The sequence below is a fragment of the Zerene cesonia genome, unplaced genomic scaffold (genome assembly GCF_012273895.1).
Source record: "Zerene cesonia ecotype Mississippi unplaced genomic scaffold, Zerene_cesonia_1.1 Zces_u001, whole genome shotgun sequence".
In the NCBI taxonomy this organism is placed as follows: Eukaryota; Metazoa; Arthropoda; class Insecta; order Lepidoptera; family Pieridae; genus Zerene; species Zerene cesonia.
The window spans coordinates 3,963,659-3,991,042 of record NW_024045131.1 but is presented as its reverse complement, the minus strand read 5'-3'; the positions used below and the strand labels follow the sequence as shown (position 1 = coordinate 3,991,042).

Genomic DNA, 27,384 nt, shown 5'->3' with positions numbered 1-27,384 from the left:
GTAATAAATGTTATTTGCAGTTAACAATTTTCTTTTTTCTTTATTACAATATTTATGGCAAGACTAGGTATATATAATCTAATATATAAGATAATCGTCAACACGATCTCTGAGTTGTATCACATTAACCACTACACCACAAGGAAACACGAAATAAATCTTCCAAGTACCAACGACCACTTCAGCAACTTTGAAAAACAATTTAAAACCGATAGAGTTGCTTACTCTTTGTTTCAAGTTGGTTCAGTTCTTGCTTTGTTAGCGCCAAGTGTGTGTCTGCTTTGAAGTGTGTATTGTTTTTATTGTTTATTTGTTAAACAATAAATCACTACATAGTATAAAACAAAGTCGCTTCCTCTGTCCCTATGTCCCTATGTATGCTTAAATCTTTAAAACTACGCAACGGATTTTGATGGGTTTTTTTTTTTTATAAATCAGTTTACATGTATGATACGATCTATTAAACTACTCCGAATTAAAGCGTGCGAAGCCGCGGCAAAAGCTAGTAAATTAATAAATAGTAGTGTGAAGGTTATTAGTTCATACTTGGCTTATAAAATATTAAGTAATTAATTATATTTTTTTACTTAATCCCACACCAGTTAATAAAGCGGACTTATCATTTCAGTGATTTCTCACAAGCAAACTACTGCACACAAGTTAGTAAAACACTAAATAAAGCAGAATATCATATTTAGATATTACTCACAAAAAATATGTATGTATTTTTGTGTATTTAATAATTTAAGACATTTTGTAGCATTTCGCTAACAAAGGGTAAGAGTACTATGACTTCGCTGTCCGTCTGTCTGTCTGTCCCTCTGTCACCAAGCTGTAGCTCATGATAGTTATTGTTGAAATTTAGAGATATCACCTATTTCTATTGCCGTTATCACGTCACATAACAAAATATCGAGGTTAAGCAACGCTTGGCACGGTCATTTATATTTGTCATTTATATTTATATTTGGATTCATGATTAAATAAATTGCAGTCAGCACGGAAGCCTTAGTTTCGCGAGACCGACTCGCACTTCACTGATTTTTCATATGTTATTAAAGTGTAGTCCCCTACTGGGGTATGGGGCAGATGATATACGTCTGTTTCACTGATCGATTTTCTTTATGGACAAGTAGGTGATCAGCCTTCTATGTCTTGCCAGACCGAGACATTTTTTTTTTGTGTCCCCACTGGGCATCGAACCCAGGACCCCTCGGTTCTAAGCTCACGCCTTAACCACTGTACCAAAGAGGTTATGAGTATATTAAGAGGTATGTTATTAGGGAACCTTTAAATAAACACACAAACAAACAAGACGCTTCATCACAACATTCACCACACTATAAACAAGCAAAGCCATGAACAAATAATAGTTAAAAACGTATAATTATTATAAAAACATTTCCATGTGACATAGAAATAAAGTGGTAATTCCACCTGTCCCCAGTCGGAAGTGAACGTCCGCCAGCTGAAGCTATGCTAGCTGAGGCTGTCACCCGACTACGGAAAAAAGAGGGTTATGATTTTGACCGGTATGTTTGTTTGTGTGTGCATATGTTCATCTGTTCTTTCATAACTTCTAAGCTAGTAATAAAGCAACAAATGTTGTATCATTAGAAGCGTTTTGTTTGTCTGTTTGTTATAGGCTGACGCTGGCGGCTGACGTCACATTAAATCCAATATGGCGCCCTCTGGAGGCAAATTAGTTTTACGTAGTCGGGTTTTAGTTTTTTAAACTTTTTCATGTTAATGTCATAGCGGGCAGATGAGCTGGTGCTTCGCCTGATGGTAAGCAATCACCACCGCCCGTGAACAGAGCAGTGGGGAGCGCTTTTAAGGGGTAATTAAACTTGGTACGTAGACAGCTGGACAACTGGAATAACATATAGGCAACTTTGTATCCCGATATTCCTACGGGATACGGACTTACGCGGATGAAACCGCGAGACGCAGCTAGCAATATATAATGTGATTAAAAATTTAACGCTTCGGTGTCTTGTATATAAAGTTATAAACATTTAGAAATTAAAAACTTTTTAACGGATTTTAAACGCGATTCATTCATTACATTATTAACCCGACGCTTCGAACACTTTACAGCGAGCGTGGTCACGGTGAGACAAGAAAATACTAAGTTATAAACATTTATAGCTTATCGCCTCGCTACCCCTACAGACAAGTATTACCTTAAAAGGATAAGCCGCACCCCGACGCGCCTCTTAGCGTGCAAACTTCCCTGTACGTTTCCACTGGGGCTGATGAAAGAGGTCACACGAATAAGGTCGTCTAATGTTTATCATAATAGTTATATAGTGTTTGTTATATTATTTCGAACTCAAATTCAAACTCAAACTCAAAAATTTGTTTATTCAATTAGACTTCTTATAGAAGCAATTTTGAATCGTCATAACACAGTTATAACATTTAGCACCGGTTCGGAGGCAGTTACAGAGAAGAGCCGGCAACAAACTCTGTAGTTTAAAAAAACTAAAAACACGCGTTAACAAAAATCATATTTTGCAAATTAAAAAATGGATTAATTTTATCAAATTAGTGTATTGTCATCGGTCCTCAATAAATCTACAAAGTTTGAACGAAATCTGGCCGTTTAAAGTGGGTCAAAATCGCGCCCAAAGAAGTCGGTTACAAACAAACATACAAACATACAGGTGAAGCTAATAAAAAGGGTGTAATAATATCAATTAGACATTTTAATTCTACATAATATCTTCAACCAACGTCTCATACATAAAGGAGGTTCACAATTTGAGTGATATTTTTTGATTTGCTAAGAGCTAAGTGGGTTCTCAACCGATAGATTCGATTCTCTTGGTGTTTGGTAGGAAATTATTGTCATTTAGTCCCCCTCCTCCTCCCCTCCCCCAGGTCTGTTACCTTTTGTAGAAACAAATCATTTAACACTATCTTATTAGCATCACTTGTAAGCAGGCCTAATTAAGGCACATATAAGTATATATTAAGTACCTTTATATATTTCCCTTTGTGTATGTGTACTGATAAACGTATTATCTATCTTCCTTTCTTTCTGTAGCCTATCTCACTCTCTAACTATCCGGACACAACAATCAGTATCCTACTATACCCTACTAATATTATAAAGCGAAACTTTGTAAGGATGTGTGTGTGTTTCTTGCTGTTTCACGCAAAAACTACTGAACCGATTGCCATGAAATTTGATACGTAGACAGCTGGACAACTGGAATAACATATAGGCAACTTTTTATCCCAATATTCCAACGGGATACGGACTTGCGCGGGTGAAACCGCGGGGCGCAGCTAGTAATTTATGATAAAGTCGCTCTGTTCCGACTTGAAAGAATGAAGAAAATCGGACGGCAAAGCTAGTTATTTGATAATTAGTTGTCACAATCGAAATTGGCATTGAAATTGATAATCGAGAGCTGTCTCTGCAGATTATCGACTAAAATTGCTGACTAACTGTAGTGATGTGCTGAGAAAACCGTATAATCGGTAAAATTTTCCAAATATTAGTAAAAGTAGAAGATAACTATCGAGAAAACAGAATAAATTGTGGATTTTTTGTTATCTTTTTGGAAATAAACAACAATGTTCTTAATAAGTATTGTTATCATTAAAGTTAGTCAAAACAAATCACGAGAAAAACACCCTTAGCTCCAAAAATAGTAATGTAATAAATAATATCAAATTTAATCGTTAAATTTCAATGATTTGTTTACTAAGATTTTAGTAGGTTAGATAGGGGATTAAGGAATATTCCCAGCCTTTAATATCTATTTAGATATAACTCAAATGTGACTGACTGACTGACTAGCTGACATAGTGATCTATCAACGCACAGCCCAAACCACTGGACGGATCGGGCTGAAATTTGGCATGCAGATAGATGTTCTGACGCAGGCATCCGCTAAGAAAGGATATTGATAAATTCTACCCCCAAGGGGATAAAATAGGGGATGAAAGTTTATACCACGAAAATTTATTAAGACCGCGCGGGCGAAGCTGCGGGTAACAGCTTGTTGTATTATATAAGGAAATTTCCGTTAAGTTATAAGTTGATCAACTTATTTTAGGCTTTAAGATTCAGGATTATAGGTAGGTCCTTGACCAATATTGCCAAGGGCTTTTCAAACTTGACTATTAATTTAGACATTAAAAACTTTTATCGGATTTTAAACGCGATTTATTCAGTATATTATGAACCCGACGTTTCGAACACTTTACAGCGAGCGTGGTCACGGGGAGACTGTTCGAAACGTCGGGTTAATAATATAATGAATATATCGCGTTTAAAATCCGTTAAAAAGTTTTTAATTTCTAAATGTATAATACTCGCGTAAAATCAAACACAAGCAAATACTATGTTGACTATTAATGTTAGAATTCTTAGAATAGGCACTTTTACAAAATAATTTCACTAACTTTCCTTAATACGTAGGATATTGTTAATTCGTCTGTTTTTGTATGTGTGTTTTCCAGCGATGGACGCGATTCTTTTTATGTTTGATAGGGAATTGATGTCATTTGGTCCCATTTTAGAATCTGGAGTGGCGCCAGCCCCCAGATTGGTCGTTTTTTGAACATAATTATTTTAATGTTATAATTTCTACATTGAGCAATTAATGTCATTTTAAGCATCAAGATTGAATTATGTTCTCATATTCGGTATGATACCTAGGTAAAGTTTGTGAGTTTGTTTGTTTGAACATGCTTACCTAAGGAGCTACTTCGCCTAATATTATAAATGCGAAAGTTTGTAAGACGTGTGTGTGTGTTAGTTGCTCTTTCACGCAAAAACTACTGAATCGATTGCAATGAAATTTGGTGCGTAGACAGCTGGACAACTGGAATAACATATTGGCAACTTTTTATCCCGATATTCCTACGGGATACGGACTTACGCGGGTGAAACCCTGCACCCAGCGGTTATATACTTGATCCTTGAGTACTATATGTTATATGTACCACAAGCGAAGCCGGGGCGGACAGCTACTAGCATATGTTACAACGAGAGAGAAACGGCGTCAAACAAGTATCACCTGCAATGGATATCCACTCGAGTCATTATAAATTAGCATAGTTTACTAATTCAAACAAACACGACCCGTTTGTGGAAATCGCAAATTATAGAAGGCCATTCCGTTGAGACCGGTTGCCGTGAGAAAATGTATACTTGTGGTATAGTGTTGTGTGTTTATCGATAATTTTGAAGTAGTATCGATAATCGTAGTAGTGTGTTTTCTATTTATTTGGAAAGAAAATAACGATTACGGTATGGGATTGGAACACGCCTTCCCATGGCGTTTTATCGTTTTTTTAATTATATTTTAATATATATGTAATGTTAAAAATTACCAATTTCCTGTTGAATTAACTGCTTATAGACATAATACAATAAGGTAACTTAACAATCTGCATCTAATCGCTAATCGTATATGTAAATATAAGAATTCAAATCATATTTATTTATTAATTAAATAAGTGTTAAAGTACACAATCTGTATATCTGCCAAACCGCACTTGGCCAGCGTGGTGGATTATGGCCTGAACCCTCATACGAGACCTGTGCCAGTGGGAACATACATGGGCTGATGATGATGAAAGTTCACAATTATAATTAGCACAACAACCAATTTTACGACATTTCCATTTACTGGAAAATTTTTTCTCAATTCGAACGATAACCAACTGTTTATTATTTACATTGTATCACATACATACATATAACCTTATTATAAATACACAGTACATAAAACAATAACTAATATACTTGTATCTGTTACTGAATCATATTGTATCTGTTACAACTGTAACTGAATCAGTATATAAAAGTAAGATAAATTAATAAACTATATACCACGAGTTTCATCGACACGATCTATCGACAACACGCAACACTACAGCAACAGCTTTCCAAATCCATTGGAAAGCTCAGTGAAGAGCTTATAAGTTATTAGAACTTATAAGTTTGACAGCGAGCTTACGAGGAGTCATTTTTGCACGTCAATTGTTGTAAGTTCTTTTCAAGTGTTTTTAATTACTAGCGGTCCGACCCGGCTTCGCCCGTGGTACATATATAGCCTATAGCCTTCCTCAATAAATGGGCTATCTAAAACTGAAAGAATTTTTCAAATCGGTCCAGTAGTCCCTGAGATTAGCGCGTTCAAACAAACTCTCCAGCTTTATAATATTAGTATATAGATATTATTTTGAACTAACTGCGCCCCACGTAAGTCCGTATCCCGTAGGAATATCGGGATAAAAAGTTGCCTATATGTTATTCCGGTTGTCCAGCTATCTACGTACCAAATACCATTGCAATCGCTTCAGTAGTTTTCACGTGAAAGAGTAACAAACGAACATACATGCATCCATACTTAAAAACTTTTGCGTTTATAATATTATTAGGATGTGTTAAATTCTGTCTGTTACGCTTCCGCAGTCAAAACCACTTGTTTTAAATGTAAAATGTTTTAACATTGATATGATTTTAAGAGATTTCGAATAACTACAGTTTCTCGGAAACTGATTTCCGAACTGGTGTGTTATGGTAGTTAAAAATGCTTCTATAAGAAGTCTAATTGAATAAATAAATGTTTGAGTTTATATCCCAAAGGGAGCAGAGGATAAAGGCTAGATTTAACCAGTGTTCGCCTTAAAATCTTACCCAAATAGGTAAGTTATTCAAAAGCTAGGGCACCTAGACTGTAACATAACAGGGTCGTTACCCTTGTCTCGAGTAAGCCCTAGACTCAACTTGTTAGGTCTTGCGGAATTATCCAATTCACGTCTCATTTTTTATAAGAACATTAATGACAAAAACAATTTCTTTATGACGAAAGAAAATATTTTATTACATAAGCGATAAATTATGCTATGACGTCTATGGTTGCCATCTTTTTTGCAATCTAAGTAAAGGTCCAAATAAAGTACAATTTATTTTTCTTTATTATTATATTTAAAACATATTTTTATTTTCTTGTGTTTGATTTTACGCGAGTGTTATACATTTAGAAATTAAAGACTTTAACGGATTTTAAACGCGATTTATTCATTAAATTATTAACCCCACGTTTCGAACACTTTATAGTCACGTTCGTGACCACGCTCGCTTTAAACGGGTTAATAATATAATAAATAAATCGCGTTTAAAATCCGTTAAAAAGTCTTTAATTTCTAAACATATTTATATCGTTAAAAGTTAGCGGTTCAAGTGACGAAGTCCATTCAGCACCAAACATTCCGTTTAACGAAAAAACTCTTACGACTAAATATTACCTGAAATAACGTACAATACTTTATTATAAAGTACCGCTGACAACCGTAATGACGTCACATACGGTAGAAGAAAATCTATTACTATGATATTTACAGTTATGGCAGTTTTTACAGAATTTATTTCTCATCTTAACGTTAACCATCTCCATAATACGTTAATTTCAATTTAAGTCATAACAACCTATGCATTTACATTTTTCCCCAATTTCTAAAAACTCCATTCCCTCGCCAGGTGAAAGTTCCGCCCCATCGACCACACTAATGGCCGCCGGTAATGTTGATTGCACACTTGACAGCTGTCACGTGTCACTACTCCCGCCTTTTCGCGCGAAACGCACAGACTATACGCGGCTGTATTGACAGCTGTCATCGTGATTGTCAGTTTTTGGCATATTTTTTTGTTGATTAATTAATGTAATACATGTTGAATTTAATTTATGGTACTATTATGTGGACAAAGGTTCTTTAACTATCGAGTTTCTTGTCATCTCTACTATCTTCTACTAATATTATAAATGCGAAAGTTTGTACGGATGTGTGCGTTTCACGCAAAAACTGCTGAACGGATTGCAATGAAATTTCGGTACCTAGACAGCTGGACAACTGGAATAACATATAGGCAACTTTGTATCCCGATATTCCTACGGGATACAGACTTACGCGGGTGAAACCGCGGTGCGCAGCTAGTGTACACATAAAAGGCTATTCGACGCGACTGTCCAAAAAAAAGATGATTTAAACAATATAAAATCGCCGGGGAATCATTGGCGCGTGTCCACCGTTACATCCGGTTTAGGACGCTTTAGTGACGCTCTGTTATCAATTGGAGCATTTACATACACTAGCCTCCGCCGACGGGTTCACTCGTGCCCCTCATTCCTATGAGATCCTTCCAAACATAAAAGTGAAGTCCTGTGTCCCCTAGTGGGGTATGGGGCAGATGATGTACATCTGTTTCACTGATCGATTTTCTTTAGGGACAAGTAGGTGATCAGCCTTCTGTGTCCTGCCAGACCGAGACATTTTTTTTGTGCGTCCCCGCCGGGAATTGAACCCAGGACCACTCGGTTCTACGCTCACGCGTTAACCACTGTACCTAGGGGGCGGTCATACATCAAACTTGTAGCATACAAGCCAGATAATATACGAGTTTAATTACCTCTCAAACGTATAGGTTTAGAGATAGTCGTGCGGTGAATCCTCGTGCGCGTGGCGCTCGGTTAGTAAGGCGGTAGTTGTCACGGGTGGCCGAGAGGCTAGGCGTTGCTACGGTTAGGCAAGAAACGCAGGTTCGAATCCTGCCTCGTGATCAAATTTTTTCTATTCTTTCAAAATTTCTCATTTATAAAGCATTTCTATGCTATAAAACTAAAAATTAAAAGGCGGTAGTTGTCGAAAAAAATCTTTTCAATCGTTTCCAACCTGTCTGATAACCTGTCAAACGACAGTTTAGACAGTTATTTGAGATTAGCTGCGCCCCGCGGTTTTACCCGCGTTAATCCGTATCCCGTAGGAATATCGAGATACAAAGTTGCCTATATGTTTTTCCAATTGTCCAGCTGTCTACACACCAAATTTCATTGAAATCGGTTCAGTAGTTTTTGCGTGAAAAAGCAACAAACACACACACATCCTTACAAACTTCGGCATTTATAATATTAGTAGGATAGAGTTAAATAGTAATACCAAAACTTTGACAACCACTGTATCGCGTAAATTTAGGGCAATTAGTTATTTAGTATGTCCATGAAAACACCTGTACCGGACGGGCCGGTGGTGCGTAACGGAGGGTGGACTGTGGAATTTATTACTTCCAATGTTTTAAGTTACTATATCGTATAATAATAAAGTTTTGAATTTAACCATCCATCTATACATAAAAAAACATCATCAGCCCATACACGTTCCCACTGCTGGGACACAGGCCTCCTATGAGGGTTCAGGCCATAATCCACCACGCTGGCCTTGGCAGATGTCACATGTCGTCGAACTTTTGATTCTCGGACATGCCGGTTTCCTCGCGATGTTTTCCTGCACCGTTTTAAGCAGTGGTGATGTTATCCACATGCGCAGATAAATTGAAAAATCAATTTATTTCCTGCAAGCTCGCTCGACCTGTCGATTTTAAGTCCGAGGTCCTCACCACTGAGCCATTGCTCCAAATAAAATATTGAGATTTAAAATACAACTAAGCGAATCCGCGGGCTAAACTAACTGAGATAGATAGAAGAAAAAGCACTTATTAAAATAATTTTAAAATGCCAAGGAGTATTATTTTTAAACTTCATAACTTCATTAAAAATTCCATCATAGCGTGTCTTTGCATATGCATCCTATATTTAAACATCCCCAGTCATTAGACATGCAAGGATTCTTAAGACCTAGGCAAATAGAAAGTTTGTTAAATCTAGATCCAGGCGCGGGGCTATCGTAGTATGTAGCTAATATTTTTGTTTTATTCCTAGTTATCTATCTGTATGCAAAATTTGAGCGAAATCGATTCAATAGTTTTTGAATGACAGAACGATAAACATTGTCATATCTACAAGTCATTCTAAGCTGAAGGGTTTGTTTGTTAGAACGCGCTCATCTCAGGAACTACTGGACCGATTTCAATAATTCTTTCACCGTTGGATATATATGTGATCAGTGATTGTTATAGGCTATATATACCACGGGAGAAACCGGGGCGGACTGCTAGTACATAATTGTCTAGTTATTATTCATAGATACATACACAACTTCGGAGAATTAATTCCTTGCCAACTATTTTAAAGTATTACCTGAAACAAAAATAAAATTTAAATAAAATTAATTACACACATAAATACATACTTTTATTACAAGTTAGTGACCTGTCCTGGCGTCGCACGTGTATATTATTAGCATATACATTTTTTTTTCTTGAATCACTCTCTCTTAATCATCATCATCATCAGCATCAAAATCTGTTGCGTAGTTTTAAAGATAAGCACACGTAGGACAGACGTCGGGAAACACTTCGTTTTATATAGTCTGCTTGACTGTTAGGATTAAACTACAACACCGATTATGATAAAATTTAAAACGAAAATAGATGACCACAAAGTGTCAAACATGGACATACTTTTACACTAAAAATTGACATCTTAACTATTTAATTTTGTTATGAGATGCCGCGGGGCACAGCTAGTGTTAAATTAGTGCGTTTAAAGACTAAGCTAAATTTGAAAGGATAGTACTAGCTGCACCCGGCAAACGCTGTTCTGCCTCATCCTCATCATTTAGAGGTATGAAAATATGTCGGCCGAATCTCAGACCTAACTGATTCACACAAAATTTCATCAGAATCGGTCCAGCCGTTTCGTAGTAGTCTAGTAACTAACACTGTGACATATAGATAGATAGATATAATATAATACAAAGTATAATACGTTGTGTTATTTTTCATTGTCCACCATTCGCAGCTGAATTAATAATGTATTGTTTAATTTATTAGCTTTGGACCTTATGGGGATAAGGCAGTGACCCTTTAAAGGCCCTTTATGGGGCTTTTATATAGTAGCATTTCTTTTTATTAAACTGATATAACCGTATGGGTTTCAAACATTTTATCGATATAACTGAAAAATATGTAATTGCATGCAGATCAGAAGTCCTTTGTGAAGCAGATTAAATATATATTTGAACTGAAATTATAAAGTTAATTAAAAACAGTTTGCTTTTGACGATTAAATTCATAAATCTCCATCAGTTTTAAAAATTCTTAACTGTTTTAAAACTAACTTAATTTTCACTTAAATACTCAACTCAAAGCAATTGCCAACAGACCTGACTGCTTTTCGCACAGTCGGTTAAGTTTTCGTGTTAATACAATGTACACAAAGCGACACCGTCATTATGGCTCCGATGATAAACTCACATTTACATGATACGACACACGACACGACACGACACGACACGACGATACATTGTTATTTATTTGCTTCAGCATAGCGTAACCTACCTCTCTGCTCTGTATCTATTTATAGACTTTAAGAAATAAATCGTATGGTTCGTTATAAAATGTTAACTTGAGAAATTTTGAAAGAAAAGAAAAAAATTGATGACGAGGAGGGATAAGAACCCGTGTTTCTTGCCTAACCGTAGCAAAAAAATTACTATTCTTTCAAAATTTCTCATTTATAAAGCATTTCAATGCTATAAAACTAAAAAATTAAATGTTAACTTTTCAATTGTTTTCTCAGTGAGCTATCTTATCGCTAAGATTATCGTAGCGTACATTACGAAGGCATGTAACTAGTAACGCACTAAGAGCTTTGTCAATTTTCGTTCAGCGCGAATCAATCAATTACTATAACAAACTCATGATATTTTCCCATTACGTTATCGTACTAATCCTTAATTATAAATGCGAAAGTTTGTAAGGATGTGTGTGTGTTTGTTGCTCCGTCACGCAAAAACTACTGAACCGATTGCAATGAAATTTTTTACGTAGATAGCTGGACAACTGGAATAACAAATAGGCAACTTTTTATCCCTATATTCTTACGGGATACAGACTTACGCGGGTGAAATCGCGGGTCGTATATATTATACTATAGTATAGTACTTAGGATACTTCCAATAACAAACTAGTTTAAGACGATTCGTTGAAGAATGAAATAATAAAATATCGTATCGGATACGTTATCGTGTCGTGTGTCCTAAAAGGCGCCTATGTAACAATGCGAGGGCTTTTAGTACTCGTCTCAGTCCGACGACTCCTTTATTGTCGGTTTTCTCTTGTTTATGACAGAATACGTGAAATAACACTGTTTCTGTTGTACTTACGCATATAATTAACGTCCCATGGCCCGCAGTGGGGCATGGGTGTTAGGATATATGTCTATACATCCGTCTGGATGTATCAATGATTAGAAAGACATGTAGATTTGTTGTTATTTTTGACGTCCCATGTCCCAACACCCGCTGTGGCGTATGGGACAGTTTCAGTCATAATTGTTATCATTTAAGACATCAATATGATAAAGCATGGATACAGCATCACTACATAGTATAAAGCAAAGTCGCCTCCCTATGTATGTATGTATGTATGTGTGATTTTATCTTTAAAACTACACAATAGATTTTGATGGGGTATTTTTAATAGATACGAGTGATTCAACAGGAAATTTTGTATGTATTAAACTACTGTATATTATAAGGTTTAATTCTATTAATAAATAAATAAATAAATAAATAAACTACTCCGAATTTAATGCGTACTAAGAAGGAAGAAAGGCTAATGCAGGTGAAGTTAAAGACTTTTTAACGGATTTTAAACGCGATTTATTCAGTATATTATTAACCCGATGTTTCGAACACTTTACAGCGAGCGTGGTCACGGAGGGACATAATCCTATTAATATTTTAAATGCGAAAGTTTGTAAGTATGGATGTATGGATGTTTGTTACTCTTTCACGTAAAAACTACTTAACCAATTGCAATGAAATTTGGTACGTAGACAGCTGGATAACTGGAATAACATATAGGCAACTTTTTATTCCGATATTTCTACGGGATACGGACTTACGCGGGTGAAACCGCGGGGCGGAGCTAGTATAACGAATAAATCGCGTTTAAAATCCGTTAAAGTCTTTAATTTCTAAATGTATAATACTCGCGTAAAATCAAACACAAGAAAATACTAAATATATAATTATTTTATTTGGCTGCAAACTTTAATTTATCGCCCCACACTCTCTACACTAAATTGGTGACGATGGAAGAGATCAGACGAACTTGCGTGGTTCAACTAGTCTATAATGAATACAAATTATCATAAAGCGAAGTCCCGTGTCCCCTACTGGGGTGTGGGGCATGGACAAGTAGGTGATCAGCCTTCTGTGTCCTGACAGAACGAGACATTTTTTTTTCCTCAAAATGATCCCCACCGGGAATCGAACTCAGGACCCCTCGGTTCTATGCTCACGTGTTAACCACTGAACTAAGGAGGCGGTCAGATTTATCATACAGATATAATGCTAGCTGCGTCCCGCGGTTTCAGTAGTTTTTGCGTGAAAGCTAGTTTGAAATAAAAACATTTCATGGCTTGGGATCAAGTCAAAAATCAACTCCTACCCGTTCTCTTCCGTTCAGCAGTTTCAGCGTGATTGACGCACAAACATCCAAACAAGCAAACTTTCACATCCTACTAATATTATAAACGTGAAAGTTTGTAAGTATGGATGTATGGATGTTTGTTACTCTTTCACGCAAAAACTAATGAACCGATTGCAATGAAATTTGGTACGTAGATAGCTGGACAACTGGAATAACATATAAGCAACTTTTTATCCCGATATTCCTACGGGATACGGACTTACGCGGGTGAAACCGCGGGGCGCAGCTAGTTATTATTGTGATTTCATTTAACAGTTTAGTATAAGTATAATTAAATCTAAGACATAATAAGACATTGCTGAATTCACATATGTTTGGAATTTCGCTACCAACGCAATGATTAAATTTAGATTCCCACACGTGTTGCCTAAATAGGTTTCGATTTTTGACCGACTTGATAAAGGAGGTTGACTAGATTATGTAAATATGTATATAACATGTATTTGCATCAATGGTATAGAATATGATAATTTCTAATTTCATGTACTAACATAGTTTTAAAGCATATTGTTACTCACAAAATGAGTCTATAGTTGCTGGATTAAATGAATATATTTTACTAGCTGCGCCCCGCGGTTTCACCCTCGCAAGTCCGTACCCCGTAGGAATATCGAGATAAAAAGTTGCCTATATGTTATTCCAGTTGTCCAGCTGTCTACCTACCAAATTTCATTACAATCGGTTCAGTAGTTTTTGCGTGAAAGAGCAACAGACACACACACATCCTTACGAACTTTCGCATATATAATATTAGTAGGATTATGCGTATGTTATATCGTTGGAAATGTAAATAATATATATGCGCAAGTCCGTCTGTTGTTTACTTCGAAACACATGTATTTAAAATAAAATTCCTTGCTTTTTTGAAGTCGTTTGAGAATGTATAACATTTATTAAGTTACTTTTGTGTTTGTGATTCTAGAAGAAGTCTAATTGAATAACTTACTTATATACTTGAGTTTGAGTTTATGTAACAACATATACATTTAAATTTCGCACAGCTATCTATTTCAAAAAATTACACAAAAATCAGTTCACTTGTTTTTAATTTTCATTGAAACTAATACTAAAATTGCATAATCTATAGTTCAGTTATAAAATACTTGACTTCAAGTTTATGTACCGACACACACGTTCGCATTTCGCAAAGAAAAAAAAAATCCATCAAAATCAGCTCATCCGTTTTCACTGAAACAAACATTACAATGACATAACCTCTTCAGGAGATAGTGCATTGCACTCCAGTGTGAATGACCGTCTATTCCGCGACCAAGGTCGAGTCTATTTAGCATTTAGGTGCTTGAGTGCTTCAGTTTTATTTCATTAATAATAGATAGTTTATTTATAGACTGACTAGCTGCGCCTCGCGGTTTCACCCGCGTAACTCCGTATCCCGTAGGTATATCGGGATAAAAAGTTGCTTATGTGTTGTTCCAGTTGTCCAGCTGTCTACGTACCAAATTTCATTGCGATCGGTTCAGTAGTTTTTGCGTGAAAGAGCAACAAACACACTCACATCCTTTCAAACTTTCGCATTTATAATATTAGTAGGATAGGATAGTAGGATTTATTTCAGTTTTCATAAAATAGATTTATGTTGTCGCGAATAAAATGATACGAGTATGTTTAGATAGAACTCGGTCAAGTGCGAGTCGGACTGGCGACATCGAGTTCTGTACGTATAAAGGAATTGCAAAAAAAACACGGTCACCCATCCAATTTATGACCGTGGCAACCGTTGCTTAACTTCGATTTTTTTTTTTTCTAAAAATGTCAACTGTCTAACTATCACGATTCATGAGACACAGCCTGGTGACAGACAGACGGACAGAAGTAACAAAATAGAGGTTAAGCAACGCTTCGCACGGTCGTAAATTGGATGGGTGACTAATTTTTTTTGTATATGCTATTTTGCAAGGAGCCCGTAATGAATCCGACACGCACTTGACCGGTTATCATTGATAATAAATGCCCTTGAGACGAACGTGTCTCATACAAACGCATTCACCCGTAACTGATAGACCACACATGCAAACATTCAAATAATGTACATCACATGATTATTAACAGTAATTACAACAAGTTTTGCGCGGTGAGAGTTTCGCGAGCATGTCGAACTCGTTGCGAGTGAAAGTTGCATCGTTATATGTGTACCCGTTTCGTATATTGTGTCGAGTACACCGCAATTGTATTTATTGCCTGATCGGTTTGATTTAACCGACTCCTTAAATGAGGTCATTGTTGTGGTCAACAGAGCAGAGGTAGTGCCTCTGTCTGAAGTAAGGATTATCAACGATATAGGAATGCACGCAAGGGTAAGGAAAGGGAAACGGGCCTCTGGTATATCTATACTAATATTATAAAGCTGAAGAGTTTGTTTGTTTGGACGCAATAATCTCAGGAACTACTGGTCCGCTTTGAAAAATTCTCTGTGTTAGATAGTCCATTTATTAACGAAGGCTGTAGGCTATATATGTACCACGGGCGAAGCCGGGCCGGACCGCTAGTACAAGATGAGTGTTTGTTTATAATGGACTAGCGGTTCGCCCTGGCTTCACACGTGGTATTTAGCCTATAGCATTCACGAAGCACGTAAACACCCAATGGTTACTGATATAGGCGCATTCAAACAAACTCCAGATTTACATTATAAACGATTATCAAAACATCAAGTCCTATCATTATGGCGAAAGCAATTCTCACAGGACTGTATGTTTTCTCAGTCTAGACTTTAGGTATCTAGATAGTTCAGTTTTTCACTTTTAGTCTGGGTGAATGAACGACGTGTCGTTGACTGTGTCTTGCGTTGTTACCCCCAACCCCTTTTTAGGTGCTTAATTTTTAACCAACTTTCATAAATGGAGGTAAGTACTTGTACACCTAAATGGCTGTGACAGTTTTTCTGATTTTTCTTTTTCGTTTTAGGTGGTTTCGAGATTTATGATTTACAACTCGAAAGCGAGCGAATCTGCGGACAAGAGCATGTAGAAATAAATAATTGTCTTATAAATTATTGTATTTTCTTGTGTTTGATTTTACGCGAGTATTATACATTTAGAAATTAAAGACTTTAACGGATTTTAAACGCGATTTATTCATTATATTATTAACCCGACGTTTCGATAATATAATGAATAAATCGCGTTTAAAATCCGTTAAAAAGATTTTAATTTCTAAATATTTATGGTATTAAAATCCACTTTGTATTGTAAATAATGAAAGAAGACTGTATTTCACAACTTCTTAGCCTACTAATATTATAAATGCGAAAATTTCAAACGATGTGTGTGTTTGTTGCTCTTTCACGCAAAAACTACTGAACCGATTGCAATGATATTTGGTACGTAGACAGCTGGTAACTGGAATAACATATAGGCAACTTTTTATCCCGATATTTTTTTTTTTTTTTACAATAGTGGCGGGGAGGGAATTCCATTCCTTAGCTGTATTAATGATGAAGGAAGACTCGAAGCGACGAGTTCTAATAGGTGGGATATCAACAATAAAAGGATGGAATCCTTCGGTACGCCTCGAGGTACGATTGAGGAATGGGGATGAAGGGATTAAGCTGTGCAGCCCTAGTGCACACTCACCGAAATGTAACCTTTATTAATTTTAATAAATTTTAAATTATTAAAATTAATAAATTAATTAATTTAATTTTAAACTAATTAACTTAATTCCTACGGGATACGGACTTACGCGGGGCGCAGCTAGTGTAAAATAATTCAAAAATTCACAAATTTAATGGCAACATTATTTCATATTTACTAAGTGCTACGTAACTGGATAAAACCGCGTCGGTGTTGTCAGAATTTATAACTTCACTTCTTTAAGTAGCTTGCTGCCTGCGGCTTCTCTCGCGGGGTCTACAAGACCTTGTACTGCGTGAAATGTCGAAGTAAGATCTTTACTATATGCCTTTAGGTATATATATATTAGCAAATAAACTATTAGGAAACTTTATCTTTATTTTTAATGTCCTATCCAATGACAAAGCATACACGCGAATTTATTTTATCCTCCGGGTACAGGGAAGCAAATTACTCAAGTATGTTTGTTTATTTATTTATTTATTTATGCTTTATTGTTTTGGAATAATTACAAATTGAGACTTAACCTAGGGAACATTATCACAAGTGGCGGTCTTATCGCTAAATAGCGATTTCTTCCGGTTGTACTGAGAGAAGTTAAAATAGAGGATAGGAGTAGGGAAGAGCATAAATATATATATATATATATATATATATATATATATATATATATATATATATATATATATATATATATATATATATATATATATATATTTATATATATATATATATATATATACCACGAAAAAAATAAATAAATAAGATTTCTTATATAAATTTCAATACAGTAAAAATATATATTATATTTTCATACATATATACATACACAAATAGAATTTGTTTCTTTATCAATTGGATACTGCTGAATAGACAGGCTTCATTCTTTAGTATTTAACATTTATATATAACCGATCCATGAAAATTGAAACAAACGGTTAAAAAAAACTCGAAGCACTAACAAATTAACGTGAAAGTGAGAACATTACACACTTCTGCGCAGTAGGTTAACCGTAAGTGAAATCGACTGTACATTATTCTCATTATTGATTTCTATCATAAATATAGGCTGGATGGTACACTTGTAAACAAAACTCATATCGAATATATTAAATGCTGGTTTTGTATGAAAAAGTAACGAACATACATACATACATTTAGAAATTAAAAACTTTTTAACGGATATTAAACGCGATTTATTCATTATATTATTAACTCAACGTTTCGAACACTTTACAGCGAGCGTGGTCACGGGGAGACTCGGGTTAATAATATAATGAATAAATCGCGTTTAAAATCCGTTTAAAAGTTTTTATTTTCTAAATGTATAATACTCGCGTGAAATCAAACACAAGAAAATACTATGTAATTAACTTAGTTTTATCATCATTACTAATCTTATTTATTACTGAATAACATTTTTATTTCACGTAAACCGTAATAACCGACTTCCCCGAAAGGTGATTCACGTGAAATTGCGCTATTCTGCGGTCGACTTTCGACTTTGAATGTATGAATCAGCCAATCAATACAGATTTAATGAGACTTCGTCATTTTAGTAGATCGAGGAATTAGCATTGGTCAATTGGAATGTAGGTTATCGGCCAAGCGCGAGTCGATCTCGCAACACTAAGGGTACCCTGCAAGATAAAGATTCCTTCGTGACCCATCCAATTTGTGACCGTGCCTACTGTTGCTTAACCTCGATTTTTCATTATTATTTGTTACAGCGGCAACAGATTTGGTCTGTTATAAACATATTTCTGATGATGTATTTACGAGAATAAAGGAAGGGAGTGGGAAGGCCGAGGTAATGGATGAACGGGTTTTGATGAAATCTAGTATACAGACAGGGTATGAGCTGACATGGGTGATAGGATACTTTTTATCCCGATTAAATGCTCCCTTGGGATAAAACAGTCCTGACATCCGGGTGGAGCCGGGACGAGCGTCAAGTATAAGATATAGAAACACTTGCTTCCCGGGCGAAACCACGCGGCAGAACTAGGCATAGAAATAAACACTACGAGTTATATCATATTTCACAATTGCAATATACATTGAAGATAACAGTGAGATCCGTGGGAGCTGTGCTATCTGGATCATTGAGTTGTTTATAATAAACAACAACATTATTATATTATGCACTAGCTGTGCGTCCCGGCATCGCCCGTGGTACATAAAAAAAAAGTGAAGTCCCGTGTCCCCCTAGTAGGGTATGGGACAGATTATGTATATCTGTTTCACTGATCGATTTTCTTTATGGACAAGTAGGTGATCAGCCTTCTGTGTCCTGCTAGACCGAGATATTTTTTTTTTGTGCATCCCCACCGGGAATTGAACCCAGGACCTCTCATTGTACCAAGGAGGCGGTCTAGTCTAGTCTAGGCCCGTGGTACATACATAGCCTATAACACTCAGTGAAATTGCAGCTTTCTAATGCTATAGGAATACTAGGGATCCTAGTTATTAGGACTCTACGCTACGCCCTAGTGACATCTCTACTGTGTACCTAAAATTTATCAGAATGTCGTTTATTACTCTTTCAAGTGAAAACAGCTGATTCGATCTGTATAAAATTTGGTGCAGAGATAGATTCGAACATGGGTTACTTTTAACCAAATAAGTAGCGACGCAGGTCCATCTAGTCCTTACAAATATAGGAAACTAGCTGCGCCCCGCGGTTTCACCCGTAAATCTTTATCTCGTAGGAATATCGGGATAAAGAGCCTATTTGTTATTCCAGTTGTCCAGCTATCTACGTAAAAAATTTCATTACAATCGGTTCAACAGTTTTTGCGTGAAAAATCTTCACAAACTTGCGTAATTATAATATAAGTAGGAAGTGGGATAGAATGCGCAAGTTTATTTGCCTGTTTGTTCATCTTTCACGTGGCAAAGGAGCGATATCATGATATGAATTTTGTCTGGAGCTAGTTAGGCAACTGACATAGATCACTTTATATATCTTATATATAAAATTCTCGTGTCACAATGTTAGTCTCTATACTCCTCCGAAACGGCTTGACCGATTCCTCTGAAATTTGGTAAGCATATTGGGTAGGTCTGAGAATCGGCTAACATCTATTTTTCATACCACTAAACGATAAGAGTAAGGCAGAACAGCGTTTGCCGGGTGCAGCTAGTTATATATATATATATATATATATATATATATATATATATATATATATATATATATATATATATATATATATATATATATATATATATATATATATATATATATATATATGTATATATATTTCCCATGGGAATCTTTCCCATGAGATATTTTCCAAGCGAAACCCGGGGGGAAAGCTGTATTTACAATTTAACACGTTTGAAAGCGCAATCTTCATGTATCTTCGATAAATATGCTATAAGGTCGATACAAAAACTATTTTAAAGCAGAGGATAACGGCTAGCACATGGTGTGTCTATATTTATGTGAAGAACTAGAAAAATAAACATCACTTCCGTCTGTGTGTAGCGGCGCTAAGTGATACACGTATCTTTGAATAACAATTTAAATATAATAAATTTAGTAATACTGTAAGTATTTGTAGAATTTTATGAGCTTTCTATATCATATCGGGCAATGGAGCTGGTGGTTCGGCTGATGGTAAGCGATCACCGCCCGTGAACAGAGCAGAGGTAGTGCCTCTGTGAATGCGCTGCCCGCTTTTAAGGAATAAGGGATAAGGATAGGATTGACTGGATATGAATAGACTGGGAAGGGTGAGGAAATTTCGAATCAATATCCTACTAATATTATAAATGCGAAAGTTTGTAAGGATGTGTGTGTTTGTTACTCTTTCACGCAAAAACTACTGAACCGATTGCAATGAAATTTGGCACGTAGGTAGCTGGACAACTGGAATAACACATAAGCAACTTTTGATCCCGATATTCCAACGGGATACAGACTTATTGCGGGTGAAACCGCGGGGCGCAGCTAGTAGTTTATATGAAGCGCTTGACTCGTCTGGTGGTAAGCGAAGATGTTGTCTAAGATGGAGCGTGAGAAGACACCTCTTCTTTACGACCTCCAGATTATAACAATTCGACGACTTTGTTGTATATGTATTTTTAATTTAACATACGTTAAATAACATAATCCATGAGCAAAACTCCATCCGAATCGATTCAGTAATTTCCAAGCTATATAAAACTCCGACCTACACCACTGTCACGACCGTCTGTCTCAGGTATAAATAACTTTACAACACTGACCGTGTTCCCTTAACGGAAGTGTTCCTATGGCGCAGTGGTTAGGGTTGCCAACTAATTATTAAAAGAAAAAAAAAAGTATATTTAAGTCTAAGTATTATATATGTATATATAATTTACATATTTTTTTAATTACTTACATATTTTAAGGTCAATAAATAAGGAAGGAAAGTTGTGAGTATGTGCGTGTGTGTGTTTGTTACTCTTTCACGCAAACTACTCAACCAATTGTAATGAAATTATGTATGGAGATAGCTGTACAACTGGAATAACACATGCTCCATGGGTTAATAAAGACACCATAGAAGCAGATAGGCTTATTCCGTAGAAATATCAAGCTGTCTTGATTATTGTCCAATATTACTACATAGTATAAAGCTAGTCGCTTCCCGCGTCTGTCCCTATGTATGTATGTATGCTTAGATCTTTAAAGCTATACAACTGATTTTTTCAAGAAGATTTTATATTTTTTTTATAGATAGAGTGATTCAAGAGGAAGGTTTATATGTGTGATAACTACTCAGAATTTAACGCGTGCGAAGCCGCGAGCAAAACCTATTTATATACAAAAAAAAAATCACCATTATAACTTCCTTATGCCTTAACGTATAAAAATATACGTATATATACAATAAAACAATATTTTGAAAACATAGAAGTGAATAAGACAACAATAATAGACTATGAGTCAGAAATAAATAAAACAAAACATTTATTGTATCCTTTTGTATTGTAAATGTCGACTATAATTATTATCACGCGCTCGTAACAGAGTATAAATTGGCGCGAAAATTAAATGTCAAACTGATAGAGATTCAGACTTTACGGCCAAAACCTGGCTAAGGTAGCATTTATTCTCTGTTATAACCTTAAAAAAAATTACAGTCGAGTAATGTTGTTTTTCTATTATTTTTACTATGGAATCATATGCATTACTTTTAACATATTTCGATACTTCGTAGTTTTATGCTAGTTATGTACAGTTTACAAGATTTTACCTCATTAATCCTCCAAAAAAATATAACTTAGCACAGAAAATATTCTAAGAACGTATTTAGAAAGTCGCCATTAAAATGTGCTTAAGATTCTTTATAACGCCTCAGCCTAAAAACTGACCGTAAACATGGCCATACAATAAAAAAAAACTCACCTGTCACAAGCGACGCGAAGAGCAGTCCAAAAAGCGCGGGAAACGCGGCCATCTTGCTTACGTACTTTACACAGATAACCCCACTCGCATTACTAGACGAGCGTTCTTTTTTTGAAATCCTTAAACGAGTTTCGAACTGGCTTCACGCTGGGGCCTGTAACAAAAGAGGTTTTATAGGTTTTTGTTTTTTTTTCTTCTATTTTTTGGATTAGGTAATGTGTCCAATCAATTTTGACCGTTGGACTGGTCGGAGCCACGAGGTTTTTTGAAGTTGATATTATTATTGTTGTAGTTTTGATTTGTGGACGTTGATTTTTATTTGTTTTTGAAATATGCCTTAAGAAACTTCTCGTTTAAACAACTTAAATATTTTAAATAGAGAATTAATATAACATAATATAAAAGTTACATATTCGAATCACTGAAACACCTAACTAGGTATTAAACTACTTATTACTTCACCTCTACAAAAATAAACATAAATATTACAACTCGTTACAGATAATTAAGTCTAAGTACACACCTACACGTTACCATGACAACGACTGAATCGTTTGTAAATAATATTAAACAAACACTTCAAAAGATCGATCCCATTTTGTGTTGGGCGGCCATCTTGAATTTTAATAGTGTTTAGAATATAACTAATATTTTTGTTTGATAAGACAGAATAGGATCATATTGAATTCATATTGATCAATTTTCTTTAAACATAGCTAAAGAGACTGTCTTTCTAATAAAATCCGCATCAAAATCGGCCCAGCCGTTTGAGAGCTACGACGCCACAGAAATACTCACACCCAGACATGGACATAAAATTCATAACTACCTTAATTTTGAGTTGGGGGATATATTTAATATCATTAGAAGCTGTAAGATATCTCTATCTCGTTTTATTTAAGATACAAACTATGAAATAATAAAATAGTTTAAAAAACTAAAATACACCCTTTTGATAGAAATAACCTAATTCACCACAGGAGGCCTATTTCGTTCTCCTAGCCCTTCCCAGTCCATTCCTTATTTCCAGTTATCAATCCTTTCCTTATCCCTTAAAAAGCAGGCAGCGCATTCTCAGAGGTCTGAGCCTCTGCGAATGTTCACGGCCGGTGATCGCTTACCATCAGGCGAACCACCAGCTCATTTGCCCGCTATGACATAAAAAAACCTAGCTCTATATATAATACAGAGTATATAATAAATGAAATTATTATATTGTCACTGATAAGTGTACATAGTTTGAATTGAATCTATCCGTTTAAGAGCCATATCGAGTCTAAAGCAGACAAACATACAAACATACAGGTGAAGCTATTAAAATCGTGTTAAAAAACAATATAGATGTATTTCACACCTGATCAATTTTATTAACAGCCAAGGTGTCTTCTAATCTAAATTAAGCTATCCCGATCGATTCAGCAGTTTGGGCTGTGCGTTGATAGATCAGACATACGTTATATAATATTACAATTATTCATTATTTGATAGAATTCAACAAGGCAAAGTACTTAAAAATTATCTTAATATATATAAATTATGCCACGTTGTTTGTCCGCGATGGACTCCTGAACTGCTCAACAAATTTTAATGAAATGAAAAAAAAGATAGTTTATATTCTTCCAATCACGATAAATGATTACCCGGGAATATAATGTGTCGATTAATAAGTTAACCACTGAACCATAGGGTGGAGTCGAGTAAGAATAATAATTAAATACTTTCACCAGACAAAATCAAAATAATCACGCTTTGTTTATTTGTACGTCTGCGTGGCTACCGTTCACACGCACATATGAGGTGTAGCGTCCGCAAAATAGAATAAATATTTTTTTTAGAAATTAAAGACTTAAACGGATTTTAAACGCGATCTATTCATTATATTATTAACCAGACGTTTCGAACACTTTACAGCGAGTTCTTACTGGGTGAACCGATTTTTATGATTCAAACTCTGTTTGAAAGCTAGTGCCCGCCATGTTAAAATTAAAAATGACTTAGTTCTTGCAATTTGAAGGCGATTTAGTCTTTAGTTAAAAAGTATTGTTTTAAGTCACTTCACAATGACAGAAAAATTAAAAATACATATATATAACACCGATTAACATCCATTAATAAAGTGAAAACTTGCGAAATCTGTTTTGCGCACCGTACAATGCGCCGGCGCATCCGGCGGGCATACCGAAATAGCTGTCCCACAGAAGGAGCGCACTCACTCCGCTCTCCATACTTTTCCGGTTTTTTGTTGCGGGTTAAGCTGCGCAGCGCGCGGTCGGGTTTTGGATGGGTCGCCTAATCAGTTTTTAATTATACACCAGGTGCATAATAATAGACTGGTGTATGCGTGATGAGACTATAACAGCTGTAATAAATGTTAAAAATTAAACTAGATATATGTAGTTGTACGTCGCAAAGTTGATATTGTAAATCCTCCTTTTACTCAGTCAGTCAAGACAGTTCACAAGCCCGACATATTGTATTATGTCGGGAATTCGGTATAATACAAAATGCCCAGCGAATAGAACTACCTAGTACTATAAAGGTGAAGAGTTAGTGTGTTTGATCGCGTTAGACTCGGTAACTACTGGACCGATTTCAAAAATTCTTCCACCATTAGCAGTGATGGCTCAATGGTGAGAGCCTCGGACTTCAAAATCGATAAGTCGGGGTTCGAGACCGGGCGAGCGTGTAATAAATAAATTGATTTTTCAATTTATCTGCACATGTGGATAACATCATCACTGCTTAAAACGGTGAAGGAAAACATCGTGAGGAAACCGGCATGTCCAAGAATCAAAAGTTCGACGATATGTGACATCTGCCAACCCGCACTTGGCCAGCGTGGTGGATTATGGCCTGAACCCTCATAGGAGGCCTGTGTCCCAGCAGTGGGAACATGTAAGGGCTGATGATGATGATGATGATGATATAACTCAAAGGTGACTAACTGACATAGCGATTAGCGATCTATCAACGCACAGCCCAAACCACTGGACGGATCGGGCTGAAATTTGGCATACAGATAGATGTTATGACGCAGGCATCCGCTAAGAAAGGATTTTGGTAAATTCTACCCCCAAGGGTATACAATAGGGGATGAAAGTTTGTACTATGAAAATTTATTAAGACCGCGTCGGCGTAGCTGCGGGCAGCAGCTGGAATTTAATGCTTTCAGAAATAAACAATGATTTATTTCAATAACGAGATTTAAATCGAATTATGAGAATCAAAATGGACACGCAAAGCGATTTCAATAAATAAATGAATTCAATTAACAATTATAATTAAGCTGCCATATTAAAAACGTATTGTTAAAATTATCTGATTCATAATGCGGTTGAAATACAACGCAATGCAATTAACTTATTCACCTACTTAATATGTAAATCCTATTGAAATGGATTCAATTTATACTTGGATTTTTTAACAACTTCAAAAGGGAGGAGGTTATCTCTTCCACTGTCTTTTTGTGTTTGTTATCTCATAACTGGGTAAACTCATTGTGATGATTCGTTTTTTAATTAAAAGCTGGTTCCTCCCATGTGGTTAACGTGGGAGTCGAGCTCACTTCGGTACGAATTGGGCCAGCTCGCACCGGGGAAGGACCACACCCCCACAGACCTCCGTGAAATACTAGCATGCTGCTGTGTTTCGTTCGATGTGTGGGGGAGTCGGAGGCCCCTCACCCTTCCCAGTCCATTCCTTCTTTCGAGGCATCTATTTCCTTATCCCTTACTCCTTAAAAGCGGGCAGCGCATTCACAGAGGCTCTGCTCTGTTCACGGGTGATCGCTTACCATCAGGCGAACCACCAGCTCAGTTGCCGCTGACATAAAGTACCTTACTTTGAATATGAACCTGTAAATGGGTCGCAATTGGTGACGTCAGCACGTCATTGTTGTTACGGCGTCGCCTAGCACCCATTGATTGGGGTGCGTTCACCCCAAGCCGATGATATCAAAGGGATATATTTGTTATTATGTTTACAAGAGCTGTCTGTAGTCTGTACCTTTCAGTAGACTTTTCAATTCAGAATAAATAATTATTTTGATCTGTCTGTTCCAATTGTGCTGATTGGAATTGGTCGTAGATGAATTAAAATTGGTCGTAATTTTAAATAAAAAACTTTAACGTCCTTCAAATCGTCAGAATTAGAAAGTTGTAACTTCACTGAGTGACATAGGTACGTACCACGGGCGAAGCCGGGGTGTATTACTAGTTTAAAACAAAAAAAAACATGTTCTTTTTACATTACACGTAAACAATAAGAGCATTTACAGTGAACGTTTTATCGAGACCTAACTAGGTTTATGATTGAACCTACTTCCTTTTACGATAACGTTTCTAAACCACAGCGTAACCAATGCGACATATCGCGAATAAATTTTATTTACAACAAATTTTCGAGATAAAATCACTACATAGTATAAAACAAAGTGCTTTCTCTGTCCCTATGTCCCTATGAATGCTAAAATCTTTAAAACTACGCAACGGATTTTGATGAGGTTTTTTTAATAGATAGAGTGATTCAAGAGGAAGGTTTACATATATAATAATATCAATTACTCCGAATTAACGCGTGCGAAGCCGCGGGCAATAGCTAGTTTATTATTTTATGAATGGACATTAAATTTTGAAACTAACAGGTTTACAACAAAACGTAAGTCACGGGTTCGATTCCCAGATGACAAAAATTTGTTGGTCATTTACAAGAAATGGGATGGAGGCATCCCGATTGGCCAGCGACCTAATTAATTTGTTCACGCGACTTTGCCCGTAATTGTCAATTGTTTTTTATTGCCTAGACGATACCAACCAATTATATCATTAGAAGTATATTTGGGTAGTTCTTGTATGATTCACATGGGAATTGACTTTACATCAGAACCTTGTGGTCCGCCCTGGCTTCACACGTGGTAAATATACAGCCTACCTAGCTACCTAGCTACCTAGCCACCTAGCCACCTAGCCACCTAGCCACCTAGCTAC

The 27,384-nt window shown here is 36.0% G+C and overlaps 1 protein-coding gene across 5 annotated transcripts in view; it reads right to left on the bottom strand.

The window, feature by feature from the left end:
• LOC119838117 (fasciclin-3) overlaps positions 1 to 27,384 on the bottom strand; it is a 96,672-nt gene that overhangs the window by 48,380 nt on the left and 20,908 nt on the right. For all 5 annotated transcript variants that reach the window (XM_038363938.1, XM_038363939.1, XM_038363940.1 and 2 more), the window contains exon 2: positions 22,400 to 22,553. In XM_038363938.1, coding sequence (XP_038219866.1) covers positions 22,400 to 22,451 — 52 coding nt within the window. In that variant the 5' untranslated portion in view covers positions 22,452 to 22,553. The remainder of the gene's footprint in view (positions 1 to 22,399; positions 22,554 to 27,384) is intronic.